This window comes from Anser cygnoides, chromosome 2, assembly GCF_040182565.1.
Source record: "Anser cygnoides isolate HZ-2024a breed goose chromosome 2, Taihu_goose_T2T_genome, whole genome shotgun sequence".
Classification (NCBI taxonomy): Eukaryota; Metazoa; Chordata; class Aves; order Anseriformes; family Anatidae; genus Anser; species Anser cygnoides.
The window spans coordinates 2,142,008-2,164,464 of record NC_089874.1 but is presented as its reverse complement, the minus strand read 5'-3'; the positions used below and the strand labels follow the sequence as shown (position 1 = coordinate 2,164,464).

At 42.3% G+C, this 22,457-nt stretch overlaps 2 protein-coding genes and 1 long non-coding RNA gene across 5 annotated transcripts in view; 1 reads left to right on the top strand and 2 right to left on the bottom strand.

Moving 5' to 3' along the window:
- ALS2CL (ALS2 C-terminal like) overlaps positions 1-2,646 on the bottom strand; it is a 61,040-nt gene extending 58,394 nt beyond the window's left edge. Inside the window, exon 1 of the mRNA XM_066991345.1 lies at positions 2,622-2,646. The gene's annotated coding sequence lies outside the window, so the exon portion shown is untranslated. The remainder of the gene's footprint in view (positions 1-2,621) is intronic.
- TMIE (transmembrane inner ear) overlaps positions 1-21,936 on the top strand; it is a 32,511-nt gene extending 10,575 nt beyond the window's left edge. For all 3 annotated transcript variants that reach the window (XM_048062270.2, XM_048062269.2, XM_013182407.3), the window contains 2 exons: positions 15,760-15,909; positions 20,463-21,936. In XM_048062270.2, the coding sequence (XP_047918227.2) occupies positions 15,760-15,909; positions 20,463-20,803 (491 nt within the window). In that variant the 3' untranslated portion in view covers positions 20,804-21,936. The remainder of the gene's footprint in view (positions 1-15,759; positions 15,910-20,462) is intronic.
- LOC106036826 (uncharacterized) lies at positions 8,348-10,059 on the bottom strand. The gene is made up of 3 exons (XR_007162683.2): positions 9,428-10,059; positions 8,569-8,696; positions 8,348-8,482 (listed from the first exon to the last, which is right to left on the bottom strand). It is a non-coding gene; the product is annotated as an uncharacterized lncRNA (long non-coding RNA).
- Positions 21,937-22,457: the final 521 nt, after the last annotated feature.

Genomic DNA, 22,457 nt, shown 5'->3' with positions numbered 1-22,457 from the left:
AGTCCTACCCTGTCACACAACCCAGAGAAGCTATATACGACCTCTTGTCGTGCCGTCCCGCATGCTAAAAAAGAAACCCCAAGGGGTCTGTGGTCACTGTCAGACCTGGTATTAGGGTACTTAACTGCTATCCCAGGTGCCAAGGCTCCCCATTTGATTTCAGAAGGGTCTTCAAAACCTAAAGACATCCTTTCTGGATCCAGTCATCAGGAAGCCACTGGCTCAGACCTGGTGGATGCAGTGGGATCAGGCGCCCTCCTAGCACACTTGGAGGGGCTGTCTGGGTGCAGCCGATTCCCCACCTGAAAGTCTTCATCCACCTTCATCCCTGAGCAGCTCACCCTCGGAAAACAGTATTTAAACCACCCTCACTGTGCACTGCAAACTGCTGCCATAAGCCTGCTTATGAGAATATCATTTAGGACAGGCCCATAACCCTTATAACTTAAGTTCAAAGGAAGGATCTTCTGCTCTCTCCTTGAGCCAACTTTAGAATCACAAACACACAAAAAAAAAAAACAAAAGATAGATTAATTGGATATAAATCACAATTGATAAACCCATTTCATTTTCCCATCTTGTTATCACTCTCTAGTCATTTGCAAAGTGTTTACCTAATTCATTTCTTCCAGCATCTTCCCAGGAAAGGGCACGATCCTGGGCAACCTGCTCTTGGTGGCCTTGCTTAAGCAAGGGTTTGGGACTAGGTGGCCTCCAGGGATCCCATCCAACCTCAGTCTGTGAAATGAAGTTACACTGACCCATCTATAATTCCCTTGAACATGCTCTTTTCCCTGTTAGGAACAGGTGAGCAGACACTCAGAGCCTGTTCCTAGCCCTCCAGGTAAACCCGATCAGCTTAGAGGTTGCCTCAAATCCTTGTCTGCTCCAGGAAGGATGTCACCCAGCCACACGGGCTCAGACACACCTAGATCTTCCAGGCATTTATTTTATTTTTTTTTTTTACTGCCCTCTCCTCGTCCTGGCTTGTGGACCTAATAGCTTGTTAAAATTAATTTCATAGGTTGAACAATGAAGCATTATAAAGGAGGACAACCTTGAGTGCCTCAGCTTTCTGCATCGCTTCTGCTCTCACTCCTCATAAGCGATGAGCGCTCTCCGAAGCAAGGCAGCCACGTGCAAGCTGCCAGCAGGGAATGGGCTTGCTGGGCAATCTCTAAAAACACAGCAGTGCAGAAAACTAATAGCTACTACTCCCTGCTATGTTTCCATTTGCTGCTAGAACTGCTGCTGATGCTACATCTAGACATGGTGCTGATTTAAATCTGATTGCTCTGCGATCTGTGTGTTGTTTCTGCTGATACGGGGTGAAGTCAGACACTTGCTGTCACAGCCTCCACTTTGGCTGCTGTAGCAGTCCTTTCCTGAGAGCCTTCCTGTTATGTTCCCATGCAGCTTAAACCAGAGACATTTACAGTTTCAAAGCAACTACAGCTTTTTCCTCTCTTTTGTTTTCCCCTTATTGTCCCTTCTGGGCTAGCACCACACCCTGCACCCAGTCTCCAGGATAAGCACTCCCATATTTTACCTCTTAATCAATGAAACTTATACTAATTCCTCACATGCCACAACACCCTTGGCAAACAATCAAGACACGCTACAGAGGAGAGTAAACATAGCCAGGTATTTAATCCTAGTGACTCCATGCACTATGTGAAGTAGGCACCAAAACTAACAGCAGCAAATTCACAATGCAAGTATGTTTGCAAAAGGATTTATTTATGTGGTTTTCTTTTGTTTAGGTGTGTCACCTTGTAACGAATATTTCACCCAGTAGGTCTAATGACTTTGTTGTTTGTTAGAAATTGGCTTACGTATCACCGGGTTATTTAGGGTTACTGAAAACATAAGAGGCTTCCTAAGTGGTAAGCCATCAGATGGTGCACCACTTACAGTAAAGAAACTAAGTTTTCTTTTGTTACTTAAAAATCTCTATAGCAAGAAGCAAAGGCCCATGTAAATTTAACTGATCTAGTGACAGCCCAGAAACAAAACTTATTACAGAAAACAGCACACAAAGAATGTTACAGGCGAGGTACTTGACGTGTTGATAGCAGTGAATAGTGAGAAGTTAAAATCCTTTTAAGGATCTATGTCTAGACAAAAACAGATTGTGTGTAATTCCGTAAAATACCATCTGCTTTAAGGGTTTAGATCCAACTAATACACATAGGTAGTTCAGAAAAAAAAGAAAAAAAAAGAAAAAAGTCTATTATGTCAGCCTGCTACAGATGTACATTACTAGAGAAGTGGGAAAGTATTTCCTAGGAAATTGAAGGGCTTGGGTTTGCTGAGCCTCAGAGTGACAAAAAGATTAAGTACATGACAACACAGAAGGGAGACAATTTATGGTACTACTCTTCTAGTACTGCTACTCCTCTAGTACAACCTCTTTGTTTGAAGAACCCTCTTCTTTCAATGAGCAGAGTGGATCTGAGAACAACCGTACCAGCTTAAGCTATGTATTCAGACAGCTTTATGAAAGCAATAAGCATTAGGTGAAGAAAGCAACTATTAACCAAGTCCAACATCCAAATCAAAATGGGATGTGTTCAAATTTAACGCCACCAGATTGACTGAATCCCACAGCCAGTTCTCACCAGTTTCTTGTATCTTGCTCCAGCAACATCTTCCTGCTCCTGAGCCTCACGATCCCCAAAGCAGTGGTGGTTCCCCAGCTTTACCAGTACAGTTCCAACTCCCAAGAGCAGGATCAGGTTTTTCTGGGAGCAAGCTCTTGAGAGCCACGTTGGTATCAGCCCAGAAAACTAGGTAATTCTACTCTTTTCCAACGGGATGAGAGCTGAAAAGAGTTCTAGAGTAGCTTCCTTTACTTTTCTGGATTCTGGAGCAACTTCCCAGCCAGAGCACAACCCTCTCTCTAATAGCACTAAGAAACAGAGAAGGACCATTTCCAGGCCTTTTCAGGGCCTGGGCATGATCCCATTGGCTTACAATCTGATCTTGTTATCAAAGCTTTAGGCTCTTAAAGGTGTGTCTACTCATTCATTTGAATGTAGATGAACTGAAATGTTTTTGAGGCTGATATCCCTACCTTCCTCACTTTGAGTGGTTACGGAGCACTCAGGCTGCATTCCTTTTGGTTGAAATGGAAAGTTGCTCCTGTAAGATATAGTCCTGGCTGTACATCATAATTCCTAAGGGCACCCAGAGGACCGGGCAGAACTTCTGCAGTCACAACCCTGAAGTGCAGCGAGTGTGGGTGCAGGTCCTCCATGCTCTCCCACCCCATGAGTCTGCTTCTGCTGAGCAACAGGACTTGCAAATATAGATATGGTCCAGGTGTCGCTTCCAGCTCTCGCTCTTAACAACTTCCACAAGATGGCGTCATCACATAGTAAAAGGCAGAAAGAAAGGGAAAAAAAAAAAAAAAAAAAGCCAGATCCAAGACCTTTTAACATTTCCTTATTTAATGAAAAGAAAAAGGCACCTTCTTATACCGTTAACACACACCACTGAAAAGAGCAACAGGTCGCTGAGGAGGTCTTCTAACTCACAGCAAGATTTTTGGGGGGTTACAAACCAAATGGGATGCCTCCTAGCTCTATTTACTTGAGACCAGGACAGCCAGAGCATTTGCACACCTGGTAGCAGACGGCTTTTCTGCCTCTCCTGCAGCAGCTGATAGCCATCTTTCTCAGATGCTTTAAAAAAAGCATCCTCTGGGCTCCTCCTGTCAGACCCATTCCTCTCCATCTTTGCTTCTTCTCTGTGATAGGATACAGGTCATGACAGAAAAACAAACTAATCAACAAAACCTTTTGGAGTATAGAAGCCCGTGGTAGAAAATATAACTTCATAGTATGTGCAGAACATCATTCAGGTGTTGTTGGAAGTATAACTCTCAAGGATGTGTTTTTCAATCATTGTACAATTCTTTTTCATCTATTAAAATAACAGGAATGTTTTTTTGCTGTAACTGGAGAATGCTCATGAAAGTTCATTTTTAAATTAAGCAGACCCTCTAGAGGAAAATCTGGAGAGCACAGAAGAAAAAGAAAATTTCTCAGTTACCAGACAGAGCAAGTCAACTCTGTTGCTTTTCTTTCCCCTAGATTTTATCTCAGTCATTTTGTTCTTGGTTAAAGAAAACCATCCCCTTTGGATATTTTAATGAGGTAGGCAAGGCAGACCATTAGGCTGGGAAATCTCCTGCCAGTGTCCCTTGAAATAAACCCTTATCAGGACTGTCTCTTCACACCTAGCATCATTCAGCTGCTCTGGATGGCTTCTCTGAGTGCTGGCTGATAAGGAAGGAGGCCCCTGGCAAGCAGGCCCCTGGCAAACACAGTGGCTGCATCTGGTTCTCTCTTTCTCAGAGAGACCTTGATAAGACAACAGTGAACAAGGGATTAGCTATTAGGACTTGATTCACTCAGGAGTGTTGTTATCTAGTTGCTATCTGGCATTTCCTTTTCTTTTTCTGAAGAGCTGTAAATGTGGAACTGAGGCCCAACACTGATAGGATGGGATTGACTTATAATCTCTGAATCTTGCACAGCCTGTTTCATCCACAGAGATCAAGGGCTGTGCACCAAAAGTCCTATACTGGAGGGGGAGGTGGCCCTGGTCCATCCCTGGGAAAGCCAGAAGCCTGCCCAAGGCTTGCCCAGTGTGCTCTCCATCGACTCACCCTTTCCTTCCATAGGGCAGGAAGGAAACCACCATTAACATTTTTAAGCAAGCCTACAGGCTCTCTGTTTTCCTCACTGGATGCCATTTTGGTTCTAAGGTCCCAAGTCTGCTGATTTCTGTGATTTCATACGTTCTGCTCCCAGCTCTGTTAGCAGCAGCCCACCAGGGAGGACTTGGGCAGTACCTCATGGGGAAGGGGATAAAGAGGGTGGTGTGAGGAGGCACAGTGCTATGAAGAAGAAGGAGGTCTCTGCTCCCACCAAGAGTCCAACTTCATCTGTGCCATGCCTGCCCAATGTAGAAAGCCAACCAGAAGTATTTCAGGTACCCCAGGCAGGAAGACACCCCCTTTCATTATCATTTTGTAAACTAGATGATCTTCAGAGCTCCCTTCCAACCTTGTCCAGTCTGTGATTCTGTGATCATGCCAGGGAACTGCTGAGCTAAGCTGGTGGTGCACATTAGACCATTTTGTGTCCATGAGTGTGGGATCTTTAATTAACTGAAGATTATTCAGTGCTGGTGGTTTAGTGGCACCAGAACAGCTCTGGGGCCATGGAAATGGGTTTGCTCACTATACATGGAATGGTTTGGGTTGGAAGAGCTCTTATTTCCAACCCCCCTGCCACGGGCAGGGACAACCTACATATAGTCCACAGCAGGTCTAATACTGCTGGGAAATAAATCGTACATGGACTAAGAGTGAGAAAGCAGTGGGCTAAAGCAGAAGCTGATTACAAAAGTAGGAGGCTCAGTTCTGATCCCTTTTTCCCTGTCTCTGTGTCCTACCAAAGGCACTTTCCCATTCTCACCCGTGCCAGTCAAGTGGTAAAGTGTAGCCCCAGCCATGAGCATCAGTAATTTCTCTATTGACATATAAATTCAGGCATGAAAGCTTGAAGAAGCTTGTTTGCTATCAGGCAGGCTCACATTGGACAAATGTGTTCCCAGTAATCAAGTATTATTTAACGAGTACCAACAAAGCTGTTAAACATCTTGAATGCAATTAACTGAGAGCAGTTTAATTTGAAGTGCTAGAGGTTTTATTTACCAACTTGCTGTGGGTGTCGAAGTATAAATGCCAGGAAAAAGATTTACACAATTAAATAACCATTACTTTTTGGATAGCAAAACTGTCCAGATGTTTCCATTAATGTGCAGAATTTGCAGTGAGGCACAGATAATTTAGGCTGGCTAAGGGATGCTTCACATGGTGCTTTCTGCAAGAGTCTTTAGCCATCTATCTGCTAAATGCTGCATCACTAACAGCCCAGTGTATGAGAAACACTCATCAGGGTGCACAGAATACTCTGTGCAGAGATGGATGCAAGGGCACTGTCCTCTACCACAGAACATGACTTGGGACAAGGGATGGCTCTTACATGGGACAGCAGGTTGATATCTTTGTTGCCTTCAGCCCAAGTCGTCACATGGAAACCTCTTACTGCATGTGAAAAATTGCCTTGTGTTTTAAAACTGTTGTGCACGTGTGCCCACGCAGTAGCCCAAGTCCCCAGACATCATGAGGCCAGCATATGTAGCTCAAACCAAGCACAAAAAGGGAGTAATTAAGAGAAAGTCTTTTACAAAGAAAGGACCGTTTTTATGCCCTCCAATGATCAACAAATGTTACTTCTTGTTGATTATTTTGATAATAAACTGTACTGTTCTTGTTTTGTACAATAGTGTTACCTTAAACTTTCATTACTCTGCACATTGGCACATGTATATATGCTCAAGTCTTCTACCAGATTTATTTGTGACCCAAATCAGCTAAAATATTGGAGATGTCATTGCCTGAGGATGGCTTCCCTTAAACGTGAGAGCTGTTAGGTCACATGGAGAGGGTTGTGTATGGAGTCTGCAAGGGGAAGGAAGGGGCCTTGGACAACATCAAGACTCCCAAACAGCTCCTCCCCACGGGCATCCCCATCAGCTGGGATCCTGACCAGCTGCCTCCTCCTCTCTTCTGCTCAGTGACCCTAGCTGCAGTGGGCAATGGGATGGTGAAGTGCAGATTTGTGTCTGGGGACTGTGGGGACACGAATGGGGACTGCAAAGAGAGGCTGCACTGCATAGTGCACGAGGCTCAGGTGTGCTTGAGATCTGCACCAGATGAGTACAGCTTGTGAATAGCTTTATGGAGATTAAAGTGAAAGTTTGATTTACTGCCTTCCTGGGCAAAACTCATTTGCCACTCGATTATGCCTTCAAGTTCTGATTCATTATTACTATTGTTATTTCAATAGACAATCATAACTCTAACTCCCACTTGCCCTTCCCATGCAATTTCATGCCTGATCCCCCCAACCAGGTGCTTTCTCCACCCAGTGCAGAAAATAGGCATAAGCCACCCTCTCATGCAAAATCCAACTAATACCCATCTAAAGAACAATAAGCACTTCACAGATTCCCAGAGCAAGGTAAACAACAGCCCACATCCTTGCTCCTCAGCTGTTGTACATGACATGTTGTACATGTTACACAGGTAACAGCTGTGTTACTCGCCATGTTACATTTCAATTATGAATTGAAATCTGTGTATATCCTGTGCACTGTGTATAATGTGTTTCACTGTTTGAAATCTGTGTATATCTTTGGCACTACAGGAGGTCTGGGGGTATACACGGGCCTGAGGTGCAGAGATTAGATCCCAATCTGGTTTTTATCTGCCCAAGTCACAAGATTAGATGTGAGCGTTGGGATCCTGGGTTTTGTAGCTAGCTCTAGTTAGACAGAAATGACAGGCCCAGTTGATTGACTATGTTTTCAATAAATGCCTGAAAAGAGGTATTTTGCCTTATTAGACAAAGAAATCATCCTTAGATCTTGCCTTGCACAGCTCCTCTCCTTGCACGGAGGCAATGGAGAGGGACCAGTCCCACATCTCTCACCCCCTGCAAGGGTAAATCCCATCCCTGCTCCAGGCCTTGACAGTGGGATGGTGGCGAAAGAAGGTTAGCGAGAACTTCACTTTAGCCTCAAGAGCTGTTGCCCCAAGCATACATGACCCCAAGAAAGACACAAAGCATAAGCAATCAGGAGCTTTTTAATTTAGGGCTTGTTGTAATTAACAGCTCAGATTGCCAGCCGAAACATCTGGACTTTTTTCACTAGAATTCTCTCATCTACCCAGAGACACCTTCAAGGTAGGTGTCTAGACTGACCAGATGAGAGAAGCAGCAGAAATCTGTTTTAGATGTGTCCCTAAGGATGAAATGACCTGTGCCCTACAGTGCCCTGGGATCTACAGGGATGCTCCACAGAGCTCCTGATAATGACTACCTTTTGTGGCCTACACAAAAGCTTTTTGTGGCCTTCCCAACTGAGAAATCTAACTCAGACCAAAATTTCCCAAGGAAGCACTTGTTTTAATGAAAGGTCCAACCTTAACCCAATTTTTTCACCAGTGAGCTCAAAATAAGTACAAAATGGCTGCTGTTAAAGCCATCATCCTTGCCAGTAGACCAGAGAATCAAAAAGGATGCGGAAGGAGCTATGGAGGGAGTTTGATGATTTCATTCAGACACAATGCCATGAATGCAGGTGGAAGTAAGGATCTATGGTTGGGAGCAAGGAATATAGACCGTATCTACAGAATAAACTAACAGTGACTGAATGACGATCAGTAAGACTTAGCAACTATTATAGTCAGAGCAAAGCAAAAAGCTAAAGCAGTTCAGGATGATACTTCAGCAATGAGATATTTGAATGTATTTGCAGGGGTCAGTGGGAAGTAGGAAGGTAATTTCACCTCTGATTGCTGTCCTGTCAGGGTGCTTTTGCCTATGATTTAAAACTTTTGCTGGAAAAAAAAAATTGCAAAATAAATAAGTAAAATCCTCACCTCTGTTCAATGCATGGAGAAAGGTTTTCAAGCAAGAGTCTCACCAAGCACAGTCTGTTTAGCTCGTTGGAAAGAAGATCAAAAGGCCACTTGATTGTAGCATTGAAGGTCTTCAGAAGGAATAAAAGTATTAAAGGTCCTTTTAGTCTAGTGGATAGAGCAAGAGCAGGGTCTGGAAATTAAAACCAGGTCAATTCAAATGAGAATTTGAGAAATAAATGTGTCAGAGAAGGCGATTAAGCATCGCCACACTCTCCACCCTTTAACAGCTCTCCCTGGAGTAAGATGGGATTCAGTCCAACACAAGTTATTTCACTCAAGCAGTAATTAAACCTCACAGCTTGTGATGTACAGAGGGGTCAGCTGATGTGACCTCATGGTGTGGACAGGCCCTCATTTCCAGACACCAGGGAAAATATCACAGGCAGAGGTGTAGTTAAGCTTGATGGCTGAGCAAATATTGGAGCAGCCCCAGCCCCTTTCAGCAGTTCTGTCAGCATCTCCTTAGGGCTTTTTGCAAAGGGGGACAAGTTTAAAAGTGTTTTGCATGAAGTCACATTGGCACAACTACTGAGTCTGCAGTCTAGGTCTCCTTGTTCATTCGCTCCTACTTTTGCTTGCTAGGAAATCAGTACATTAATCCAACGACTAGGTTTTCCTTGAAAGAACAACCACAGAGTAGAATAAAATACAAGGTTAAGAAGGATCTTGAAGAGGTATTTAATCCATCTCTAATTCAGACTTCAAACCTGGCATTTTTACCATCCGTATGTCTCTCTACTCCCTCTGGAAGACAACAGATCCTAAATCCCCATTACCACAACCCAACCCCAAGATTGAGCCAAGACAGTCTGCATGTACATGCCCTGTAAGCAGTTGAACATCCCTTAGAGGAAAAGTCACCTTCTTCTGGAGCTGAGCCTGGAGACCTCCTCTAGGACACCAGAAGCTCAGCAGGAGCTCTGGTAGCAGTAGCATCTTTAAATGAGGTACCAGCAGCAGAATCTCAGCAGTCAGGGTGGGCCAGCCCTACAAGCAGCCACCCAGGCATTAATATTCTTTGAGAGTTTAGTAGCCCTCATGAATTCACATTATCACAATTAGCCTGTTAGTAACACCTCTGTGAGTAGCTTGGACTGGCAAAATATGCTAGTTTTTTCCTTAAAGCAGCATCTCAGTCATATAGTAAGCAACTCTCCAGCCTTCTCGAAGACCACTTAAATAAGAGTGCTGCAGTTAAGTTGTCATTGAATACATCTGCATTAATTGCTTTCATTATTAACAATGGAATGGCTGCCTAATTAACTCAAAGTAGCACAGGCTACTTTGCTAAATGTTAATTAAATGCTTCATTGGCAGACTATATTTTTTCAGCTTCAAAGAGAACAAACCTACTGTGTATTACAGCCAATTTCCATCCAATTTATGAAATTGTTCAGTTCTCAGTCATAGCTCTGCTAACATACTAGACTAGACAGTCTCTGGAAAAGACATTTAATTTACATCTTTCCTAATTCCTATGAGAATTGAGTTGTTTTTTCTTCTTTCCTTTTTCTTTTTGATTTTTGAATCTACTCTCTAGCTAAAGTGGAAGGAACATTGTTTCTGTTGATGAGCTAAATTCACTTGAGAAAAGAGACCACAGATAAGGCAACTTAGCCATCTGGATATTTAGTTTAAGAGATTATAGCTCCTTTCAATCTTTTATATATGCTGTTACCTTGCTTTAATTATGAAACAAAATATTTTAGTTTAAGCTAGCAAGAGTGAACATGCAGTCATCATTTAATCACAGGCATATGATTATTTATCATAGGAACTATATATTTAACACTTGCTTTTTGTCTGCATTTCAGATGATATTTTAAAATTATTTTTCTTTTCTGGGCCCACTTTTCAGCTCTTCCAAACTGGTCAGTAGTAGATATTACAAAGACATTGACCCTTGTCAAATTTAAAGAAAATATGGTAAAAGTCCAGAAAGGAACAAGTTTCAGAGTTTCTCATTATTTCCCCAGTCAGAGTTCTTTAATATTTGTTGAAAAAATTAAAAAAAAAAAAAAAACAATATTTATTTTGTCATCATAGATGGCAAAAAGTTGATTCCTTTAAAATAACCGTTCCATAAAGAACCATGAAGTGCTTCTTTCTTTCTTGAAAAATTACATTTCTCATGATCAGGTTGGTAGAAGCAATGAGAAATGGTTTGATATGTTGTCAGCTTGAACTTTCAGTGTGGAAAGAACGCTGTCTGCAGGATCAAACCAGGCTTTTTAATTTAAAACATAATTGTTCCTTCAAAAATAAAAATAAGTGGCTGAATTCAGCCATGCGTGTCAGATAACTGAAAAGGAAGGGGAGGGGGGAGAGATGGGAAAATGATTTTTAGAAGATGAAAGGCAAAGCAATCCGCAGCATGCTGCTGGAAAAGAAAAAAGCTGATGTCTTAATTTTGCAGTTAACAGAAGATGCCTATTATCATAGTATCACAAGACCATGTATTGTCAATACAGAAAAGCTGAGAAAAAAGGAGAGAACTGAAAATGACCCCACTACGTTTTGTGGCACATGTTGTTTCTTTTGCCTTATGTAGTCTGTCAGCAGAGAAACCGTGAATAATGTCAGCACTTCAAGCCTTGATGCTGGATATTCTCGTGGACCTTCCATAGTGCTAATGCAGCCCTAATACATTACAGGCAGATTTCTTTAAGTCCACTGCAGCATCAGACAGACTTTAAGGCAACGGTTGACTTAGGCTGCATTTTAGAAGGCTTTGCAACAGCCAAAATGAAAGCTGAAATCCTGGAAAGGAAAAGAGCCACGGCATGAAAGAATGAGACTTAATACTGTCTGATAGCACAGTGATTAAAGCTTTTACCTGGGGTATAAGAGAATCAGTAATAAACGTTCAAGTCTTGAAGTCAGTCATCTGCCTGCCAGAAGAAAAACATGGCAACAAATTCTCAAATCTCATCCAAGCAAACTGGGTCTTTCAATTGCTTGATCCTATGGACCCAGAATCAAAAGTGGTCAAGTAATCACTATTTGTGATCAGGTTATTACCATCCAGCTGAGTTGCAATTAATATTTCTACACAAATTCATATCTCAAACGAAATCTTCAAACTACTTGCATTGCATATATAACCCTCGTGGAGGTTTTATGTGGTTTGTTTCATACGGTAATTCGTCTGTCCTGAGAACATGGGCCCATCAGTTAACAGGCTCAGCTGATGCCGTGGTATGTACTAAGCTTTTGTAAGAGGGTTGCTTTGATGTCTAACTCACATGGAAGAGAGCACAGTCCAGTCCTTGATCTGTTGTCTTGTGGGAATGGATATTTTTAAACAGCGATCCTCGTTATCAACAATCCTCACATGGTGGCTAAGTCAGACACAAACAAAGCAGAAGTGATGGGGCAGATCTGAGGTCGAGCTGGGACACCACATCTATGGGTCTGAGTCCAAGTCAGTGGGACACATGGCTTGCCATGGCCACAGCTGCAGCACCACTGCTGTGTACCTCTGGCAGGAACCAGGAATGAGCCCATCAGCTTGAAAGTCACTCCCACGTGAAGAGGGGAGCCTCCCCTGAGGCTTCTTCTAACTCCTCCTTTGAAGGCCATCAAGTGTTTTACTTCTCATGTGGTCCTGAACACAGGCAGCCAGACTCCGGAAAGGTTGGTGGTGGTGTGGTGCTCTCAGGGCCCTTAAAGCATGTTCAGCTTCCCAGGTTGTCTACAGAATTAAATAAATAAATAAATAAATAAGTTTTGCGTTTCCAAGTGGAAATAAACTTGGCATCAGCAAAGGCCCAGCAAACATCATGGTTACATCACCTTCTGGCTCATTTGATGGATAAATTGTCAGTGGAGCAAATAACGTCTCACTAGTTTGAAGCCTGAAAAACATCCAATATCTACCAGGCACAACAGAAATGATGCTAACGTGGCTTCAAACTTCTTCTAATATGGAATTAAAATTTCATTCTTACTTCCAGAGGATGAGATTCACCTTTTTTTGAGGACGTTTGTATGCCTAAATTTAGATCTCTGGTGACATTTGAGAAGCTTAGGGAACATTGTCTGGCCTCTGGCTCTTGCTCCAGGGGGTCGCTGCTCTCCATGGTCCTTTGTCAGACTGGTTGCTGCAGGCTCTCTTTGAATTTAATGGGAGAAATGCAGGTGCAGAGGATGATTCATCTGACCTACCTGAAATGTCTGTCTTAATACGAGATTAATCACTTTGTAGAGATATTTCTTTCTCTCTGTCAGTGAAGAAGGCAGTTTGGAGTAACTGTCTGAGAGCCTGATCTCCATCCTTAGCTTTGGGACATGCAAACCAGAGCAGATGAATTCCACAGCCTGCTCCGTCTGACCTGGATAGAAAAGCAAAGAAATCCAACAGGCAACAACTTCCCACTAGAAATGACATGTTCATTCCTGGCATCAGTTTCAGTGTCCTAAACCTGCTGTACCAAAATCTTATTCACTTGCCTATTCTTTTAAAATACAACATTATTCATTCCAATATTTAGCCCCCTGCATGTCTTGAGCCTCACACTAAGCATAGCTTGCAAGGGGGATGGAGATATCAAACTACTCTATTATTTTCATGTAATCCTCTTGCTGCAATGGCTGACTGTGAATCATTTCATGCCACAAGACAGCACACATCCCTGATACCTCAATACAGCACTTCATCATCTCCATTAGAAAATTAAACAGAGAGGCCAGCTCATTACTGTCATGTAGCAACAATCCTTTTTGCCTTTGTAATTGAAAAGAAGTAAATCTGTGAGAGATACAACAATTCCAAGTCCTTCTCTCAGGGCTGAGCGAACAACTGTGATATTAGCAGGCATCTTCCCCTTGGCTTTCAGGGCATTGATTTATCTCTTTGTGCTTTACTTGAATGTTGACATTCTCAATGTTTAACACTCCCCAAGAAACATGGAGCTAATTTTCCTAGTAATTATTTTTCTTGAATGTGAGTAGAGGACTTCCCAGCTCAGCTGAATTCCAGAATGTTTTCAGGAAAACCATAGATCTTGATTCAAAGGTGGGCAGAGAAAGAAGCACGTACCCCATTCCCCCCCGCAGATTGTTGCCCTGCTTTCTGTCACCTTTTACTTGCACGCTTATGTCTAGCCTGACCTTGCCCTGAGTCCTTGCCCAGCTGCTGGGTGGTTTTCTTTGCCTGCTAACATGAAGAAACCCTCACCATCCCCTGCTTGAGATGTCACTGAGGCCCTGTAGGCAGGTGCTCCTGCCCCGAAAAGCTGGGCAGACACAGACATGCAAGCTGCCAGTGTTGTGCTGCCAACAATGCCATATGGGTACCTCGCTTTACTTTTCTCAGACAAGTGAAAGCTCAATTACCCTCAGCTTGTGGCTGACCCTCACTGAAGAACAAGGATAAAAGCATCTGGATTGCTTCCCCAATTACAGATTATTACAACTTCACGTTGCTTTAGGCAATTTGCTACAGCTTCAGGTGTCTCATCCTGCTGTGACATTTAGGTGGCCCAGAGCCTCTGCAGCAGACTGTTTAAGGGGAGTGATATTTGTGGCAGAAAAAGGGTAGGGAACGTGCTGCACTTTGCTTGGCGACTTCACAACAGTTTCAATTAAAACACTAAGAAAGGTGTTTTACTACTTTTCTTTTCTCTTTTGTGATATGATGACATCGTGAAAGTCTTGTTCCTGGCTAACATAGTCCTTCTGCTTAGGAGAGGCTGGACAGGCTCAAGGAAAACTTTTAAGGAGAAAAATTTACACCAGCAAATGTTCTATGTGCTGACATTGTGCAGGCTCTCACAAAAGGGTTTTACTCCTCGTGGATGAGAAATGCTCATACTTGGAACAAAACAGAGATTATTTTCTCTTTTCCTTGAATTAGCCTCAAAGGTCTGGTCCATTGCTCATGGTGATAGAAAGCCAGAGGAAATAACTGTTGAAACATACAGAAGGTTGGATGTATGCTCCTTTCTCAGAGCATTGATGCAGCGTGGGGGATCTCCAGTTAAGATAAGAGAGAGCATGTAAAACTAATCATACGACCTCTTTCTATGCACAAGTCTCTGCCTGCATGCAGAACCTGTTTCTTTCTACAAGATAGATAAATGAGCTTAAGCATTTAAATAGACTGAAAAGATGAGCTTTTATTGAACATCCCTTTAAAAGAATGCCCAGGAAAAAGCAATTCAAAAGTTCATACAGACTATGAGATCTCATGTTTTTTTAGTTGTGTTAGTAACCTATGGGTCACCTAATTTTGTGATTACTGGTTTCAAAGCCTCTTTGTCTTTTTTTTCTTGAAGTTGCTGTTTTATTATTGTCAGAGGTGACACACAGATGAACCAATGATCTAATCAAGCCTGTGAATTGCTAGTCTAGGCAATCAACCAACAGCTATTTCATTGTAATGAATTATCTGAGTCATGATTAGATTTACAGATGTAAACTCTGAAATAATGTATAGATTTAGCCATGTAGGACAGATATATCTTATTAGGAGTGAAAGCATCAGCTGCATCCTTAAGTCATGTAAAGAAGAGAAACTCATGGAAAGAAGCATTGTGACATAGTAAGAGCATGATGATTTAGGAGATCTGGATTCAATTCTTGACTTGCCCTCAATGGATTTGGATTAAAGTCATTAAAGGCATAGACTAAGCTCTTGTTCTGGATCTATTCTGAAGGGTTTACAGCATTCCTATCCTCATTACTTTCTTCAGCTGGTGGTCCATAGCCTCAGGATCTACCTACCACAAAAATGGATGCCTAAGACACGGTGTCATGAATCTCCAGCAATAACATACTGTTGAAGGGTGACAGTACGTCTTAATTGCTGATGTCAAAAACAGATAATGAACTCAAGCTGTTGATGTTCTTATATCCTACCACACCTTGAAAAGTCGGATGATACTTCACAAATCTACAGGGTGGTGATGAAAATAAAAGTAATGACTGTGTTGTGCTCAGAAACAGCAATGGTATATATGATTTAAGGCAATGTTTCACATTATTTTTGGAGGGAATGACTTTCTTCGTTCTTTACCACAGCTCAGTTTAAGAGTAATAATTCTTTATTTTCAGGTAACTTAATTGGTAACTGATGGGCCCTTCCACAGATGCAAATGGCTCCAGGTTCCCACTTGAGGAAAGCAACCTGTGCTAGACGGAGATCTGCTCATCTAAACTGAATGCTCTTGCTTCTCTCTCTCTTTTCCCAGTTATTACCCTGTGCTGTATCTTCAAGTGCCGGATTCCCCGGACAAAGAAAGAGATTGAGGCACGATATGCTCAACGGCAAGCAGCCAAGACGTATGCAGACAAACTGGAGACTGTGCCACCACTCAATGAGCTGACAGAGATCCCTGGAGGTACTTCTCATGCCATCACCTGCACATAAAACCCGTCTTTTCTTTTGGGGTTGTTTTCTGTATGCTTAAATGGAAATGGTTAGGTCCTCCTTGTGTGTAAATCAATGTAGCTCCCTGGGCAAAACAATGAAGATATCACCATGACATGGTAAAACTCTCACATTCACATTCACAACTCTAAACCAACAATGTATGTGGTAGCAGACATGGTCATTCAGATGCAGGGGACATTTTCTCCAATAGTACAAGTCAGAGTTATTCCTTTGCAGCTCATGTTTAACATTTCCAGACAGTCTCATTCATATTAAGGGACAATTTCTGGGGTGGGGGCTGTCTCGATAGGAAGAAAAAGTGTTAGAATTTCACATTGGTTTGCCCCATTTGGATGGCCAAGAGTATTTCTTCCACTGGTCTCCTCTCCTCTCACTCACCTTTCCTGATTCTGTACCCTAGGCTCTACTGAAACTCTCCCAACTCTCTCTGGTCATGTCCAGTCCAGACCTCTCAACTCCCTGCCTGTGGTGAAAGAAGAAGATGAGATGGCCCTACAAGGAAATTAGGGGACTGCCCTCCTGTCTGTCTGTCTGTCTATGGCTTCTCTTTCCCGTGGCTGCTTCTGAGATCCATCATGCCTTGGACTCTCTGCTTCTCAGTTCCCTTTCTACATTTCACCTGTTTTCTCAAGAACTTTTAATGAACGTCTTCATTTATTTATTTATTTGCTTATTCCCTGTTTCTGTGTCTCTGTAAGCCCTGTGGTCTGTAGCTTCATAAAAACCTGGAGTTTCTTTAACTCGCAACATGATGCTTCAGTCCATAAAACTGGTGAAAGAGGCAGATAACATAACTGTGGAAATTTACTCCTACACCAGCAAAATATAGAAATATGTGATTAATAGTAAGCTGTTGAACATACCTCAGTATTTCTGACGTGTTCAGTCACTTGACTGTGCCTATAGTACAAACTAAATATAGCCAGACCACTCTCTGGAGCTGAACCCAATTGGCATGAATAAGCCCTTGTCCATACTGTTAAATTTTCTTAAAGTACTTCAGAGTCAAAGGCCACCTAAAGGTTTGGTTAATGCTCTCTTACATATATGAGCAATCTTGTATGGAAGCACTTTTGCATCTTTTGACTTCCTGGTCAGAAGACCAAATTCTGACTCTGTAAGGACCAGCACTCAGTAGATCCCAGAGAGTGTGAAGGCTCATTCCTGTAGATAGCAGAAAGCCAAGTTCAGTCATCTGCTACATCCTCTTTTAGGAGGATTTGTAGCATTTAACAGCCTGGCTGTTAATTCTAGAAAAACAAAAAATTAAAGATGAGAATATCCCAAAGAGACAGAAAGGGGTTTGGGGCAGTAGAATGACAGTTTCATCCCAGAATGTTAATAAATTTTGATCTCCTGTAAGCAGCCTTCACAACACTCAGACATGTACATAAGCTCTATCCAAAGGCTTGCTAGTTTAGTGTGGGTTTAATTGGACCATGGTAAAATGCTGCATCATGAGCTCATGAATAAATAGCCACGAGAAAGCAATATATGAGAAGTCATCTGCACCATACAGCTTTTATCCCATGAAATATATGAGTAGTTTACCACCCTTCAACCTCGTGAGAGTCCCAAATCTATGGTCCTGGCATGGTGCAGGGTAGGAATCTAGTGGATAACATCATTGAGTGGCTGCTGATGTCTGGTAATGGCTTCTGAAGATATGTGCTTTGAGTCTCTTGGTCCTCTGTGGGCAGACAAGTCTGACCAGGTTGCCCTGAAGGAACTGGTGCAACTCATGAAGGAACTGGGGTGCAATTCAACTGTCCACAAACACATTACCCACATCTATGGAGAAGTCTGCATCAGTGTTAGTCATTTAGTTTTTATTCCTTTATCCACAGTGATAAATAAAAAAGATGTGATTCCTTGCAGAGTAAGGGAGGTAAATTGTGCCTTAAAATTGCCTGTATGTCTCCACTCTTGGGGACCCGAAGGGTCTGACTCAGCTGTCAGTGCCTAAATAGTAGATGCAAAAGCTGTGTGTGACCAAACCTCCCTCTGAGATTAGCGTGAATCCTGTCCTCAGAAAAGTTTCGCTTCATGATTTAGGCATTACGATGGAAAGTATGCAAACCTTCGGGCTTCATCTCTGTGCTATTATTCTTGTCTGTACAGGGTGTGATGGTCTGCCATGCTGCTCCATTGACATTTGGCAGCCCACCCTGATTTATGTGGTCATGAAATATGATGTATGTACTCACTGACTATTTATGCACTTACACTGTGAAAACCCTCGGTGGATCTGGTCAAGGCCAAACAGACAACTTGAATGATTTTAATTACTGAGTGGCCATTAAATGCTTTAAAGATTTCTGTAAGTGTCAAATGCTATTAATCAAGAATATATTACAATGATACTCTCATTTCTTGGCATTATTTGACTCTATTTCACATTTACTGTGATGGAATATTCTAACTGCCAAACGATTCTCCATGCACTTTTCTGAGTGTTGTATATGGCAAGCCCTTTTTTGGGGGGACATAAAAGAAAATGAACTTTAGGGTTCAGTGCATAAAATGTTATATACAACTTAATTTATTTAAGCTCTGTCTCCCAGCATGTGGGAGGGGTTCAAGCAGAACTGGGCCCTTACTGTGAGTGGAGATGTGCTGTCTGGGGCTGTGGCCTGGGAAATCTTCAAGTATTCTGGTCTGAGGCAACTCCAGCTGACTTTTTTGGGAGTGCATCTGGATCCTACCACGTTTCTCCAGGAAGCAGACAATGTCGGTTTTGTTTGTTTGTTTATTTGTTTTTGGTTTGTTCATTTGTTGGTTGGTTTCTCTCCTCTTTTCATATGAGATGTCAGGATTTCCCCTGTGGTAGGAAGAAAAAGTGTTACTCCTTTCCCATCTGTATGTATAAATGAATTACCAGTTCCCAAGGTCAAAGGATAAAATTTCATGTTAGTGTTCAGCCTGAAAGAATATTTTAGGCAAACAGAATAAATGCGGATTTGATTCACCCCTGTAATACATTGCTGCAAACTGAAAGCGACACTACAGATATCCATAGCAGGGAGGTCTGGGGCCAATTAAATGGACAGGAGTCTAATGGCTCCATGTAAGGCTGAGATGTCTCACCAAATGATCACCCCTTACCAAATTACCTCCTGAGCCAGCTCACTGTCATCTTTCCTTAGCATGTGACAAAGGTGAAGTGGTATGACTTAGCCATCAGCTGAAGTAAACCAAACAGTGACCAATAATCCTCCATTTCGTCAGGTCACTCCCGGGTCATTCCTATATCTTGGCTGAGCTTAATTATTAAGTTGTGCTAACGTGGTTATCTATGTACGTATCTGAGTCCTACAATGGGGCTTTTCAGAAAAGGAAACCATGGGAAACTTAACACATTTTCACCTCTTTTTTTCAAAACTTTATACCTTGTTGGTCATGATCAAAGAAAAAAAAAATCTGTAAGAAATATATGAAATCTGATCTGTGTTTGAGTGCTGTGTAGCAGCTTGAAATGAGAGTTCAGTGCACCAAGCTCTGAGTTTAGAAACACTTTTGAGAAAATTAACCAGTTTTATTAGAAGTAAAAAAATAAATAAAAAAAAAGGGGGGGGAGGGAGGAAAATTATTTTTTATAACATCCTTTTTCAGAATAATTTGTCTGCAAGACCCAGTGGGATACTTATGAGTCTTCTCACCTGAAATGTGGGCAGTAAATCCAAGATATTCCTAAGTAAAGATATTAGATAAATAAAGATATTATAAACTTCTTAAAACTATTATGGATTTTGTGTTAACAAAACAGAGCCATTTCTGCACTAGAGTTAATTGCTGTATGTCCTTGGTATGTCGCTGCCATTAATTACAGGTAGGAAGCCAGTTTCATGGTGACTAGGTCTGGACAAGACATAAGCAAAGCCTACTTTGTAGTCCTGTGCTGGGCAGGTCATCTTCTGCCTGTCTGTCTCTGAGAGCAAAGACCCCCAGCAGAATCTCTGCTGTCCACTCTCAGCTACAGGAAACATAACCCACACAGGAAATTAAACAAGGAAAACAAGAAAAAAAAATCCAATCAACAAAACAAAACAAAGAGCAGTGACAACAATAACAATAAAAACAGACAAACAAACAAACACGCAAAAAAGACAGGCCAGGGCTGAATTGAATTACATCAGAGAGGTTTCTGTTCCTTTGCCTGGAAGGAGACTACTCCACACTGATGCCGTTATTGGGAAATGCCTATGGGCTCTCGATATAATGTTCAGGGACCAGTTCTGATGAATGCGAACTATTTCTTCCAACAGAGCTACAACTCAGCTCTTCAGATTACCAGTTCTGCTTTACCCCATTAGTCTGCCTTCTCAAAACAAAGACATGAAAACTTCTAGCCAGTGAGGAAAACAGTTGTAGGGACAAAGCCCCTGTGTTTTTCCTTTGTCCAGGATTTGCCAGCAGGGAGCAGCAGTTTTACCCTTTTCTTGGATAGTGTCACCCTACGTTAATTGCCTTTCTGTTTTCTTTTTATGTCTTCGCATACAGCTCAGGCGGCAGAAGAAAAAAAAGAAGACGTTCCCACTGTATCTGGAAAAGTGGACAAGGCTCAGGGTAAGAAAGAAGGATCCAAAGGCTCCAAGAAGAAGGATGGTGAAAAGGACCAGAAAGAAGGATCCAAGAAAGAGGGGAAAGATGCCAAAAAGAAAGAAGGAGAAAAGGGAGAAAAAGGAGGAAAGGGAGAAAAAGGAGAAAAGGGCAGCAATGACAAGAAACAAGGTGGTGGAAAGAAATGTGAAAAAGAAGGTGAAGCAGCAAAATCTGGAGGAAGCACCAAAACGAATGGCAAAGCTGGTGGGAATGCCAAAGCCCCAGCAAAGAAGAAGTGACTTTGCTAAAGGTGGTGGCAGCAGTCCTCTAGGGAGGGCACATTCAAATACTTGTGGGGAGCTGAGGGTACATGTTGCCTCCATGCATTCGGGCTGTTGAGTGCCGCTAGATGTATGGATTTATTACCTTTTGAAGACCAAGTCACTGACTTTTTGTCCATTAAAGGGAAATCTGGCCATTTGGCTAGACAGTGGCTTGTAAAAAAAAATATATATATGCATTGTGCAGAGCTACTTGAGAATAGCAACTGGAACCAAAGTGCAGCCTGAAGTAAGAAGCAGATATTTGGACAAGCATGGAACTGCATGGAGATTTGCATTCCTTAAACTAATGGGAGGACATGATTCATTTAAAATATGTTCTTCTTGAAGGCCTAAAGGCTTTTGATAAACATTAACTAGCACTCATCTCCTCCTAAATAGGATTTGCACATGGGTAATTTTAGGCGTTAAGTAAATTCTGCTTGTTAAAACCCAAAGAATGGGGGTTTTTAAGTCATAGCTCATATAGTTTCTGAGAGTTGGCTTGGACACATGGGAGAAAGCTTTCCTTCCTTCTCTGATGGCTCTTTCTCTGAACTGCTGAAGGAAATACTTCCTTAGACACAGAACTGCATATTTCCCAGAAGATTTATCAACCCCTTTCTCTTTTCTGATGAAAGACACATAAATCAAGCTGTAGGAGGATGTGCACAGAATAAAGAGATAGACTGCATCTGTGCTGCTGCGGGCAGTGGCTGCCCTCCGTCCATCATCCCTTCCACGAAGGCTGCAGACGACGAGAGCCCGCCGGGATAAAGGGGATGTGAAGTTTTTCGGCATGTTGCAGCAGAATCTCAGGGTCTCCAGGGAGCAGGGCTGAATGCATTCATGTCTTCTCTCTCTTCCTGAGCAGTTTTGAAACCAGGCCTTTGGCTACACTTCCAAGTGGCTGGTATTTCTCTCACCTCCCGGAGAATTTTCAGGAGTGTCTTTAACAGAAGCAGCTTTTCTCCTAGTGTGTTTTGTAAATATCGCAGCAACGTACGCCTTAAGATTAATAGCCATGGAATATTTACATGCACAAATACAAAACATTCATGCTAATGAGAGAGAGTTTTCAAGCTATCTTGATGACTAAATCTTTCCCTGTTGTCTCTGTTGCCTATACTGTCTCTGAGTATTTATACTGGTATATGATGTCTACACTGGGGGGTGAGGAGGGAGTTATCTCCAGTTCCTTATAAGGCTCAGGACCTAGGATTTACATTTATATTAATCCAACTATTTTTTATCCACCCTGTGGTTTCAATGTACACAGAAAGCTGATCTATCACTGCAAAGACATTCGTCCTGCCTTTCATTCCCCTTCTCTCCTTTCCTACTCACCCCATCCTGGTACAGCACAAAGGCAGCAAAACAAAGGGCATGTTCTCTGGGTTAATGAGGTAATCAGCTCAACAAAGGGCCAAAAGGCACCAGAGCTAGTGAAGGGATGGTGTGGGGCTTGAGGAGCAAGGATGAGAAAGATGTTTGCATCCACAGAAATATTTACTAGGAGAGTGAATGGTGGCACTTCACTGGCTCCAGGCATGATCTGACACAGAGTATGGAAAATACTTCTGATCCTATATGCAGACAGGTGATTGGAGGCCTAAATTTCTATCCACTGTAA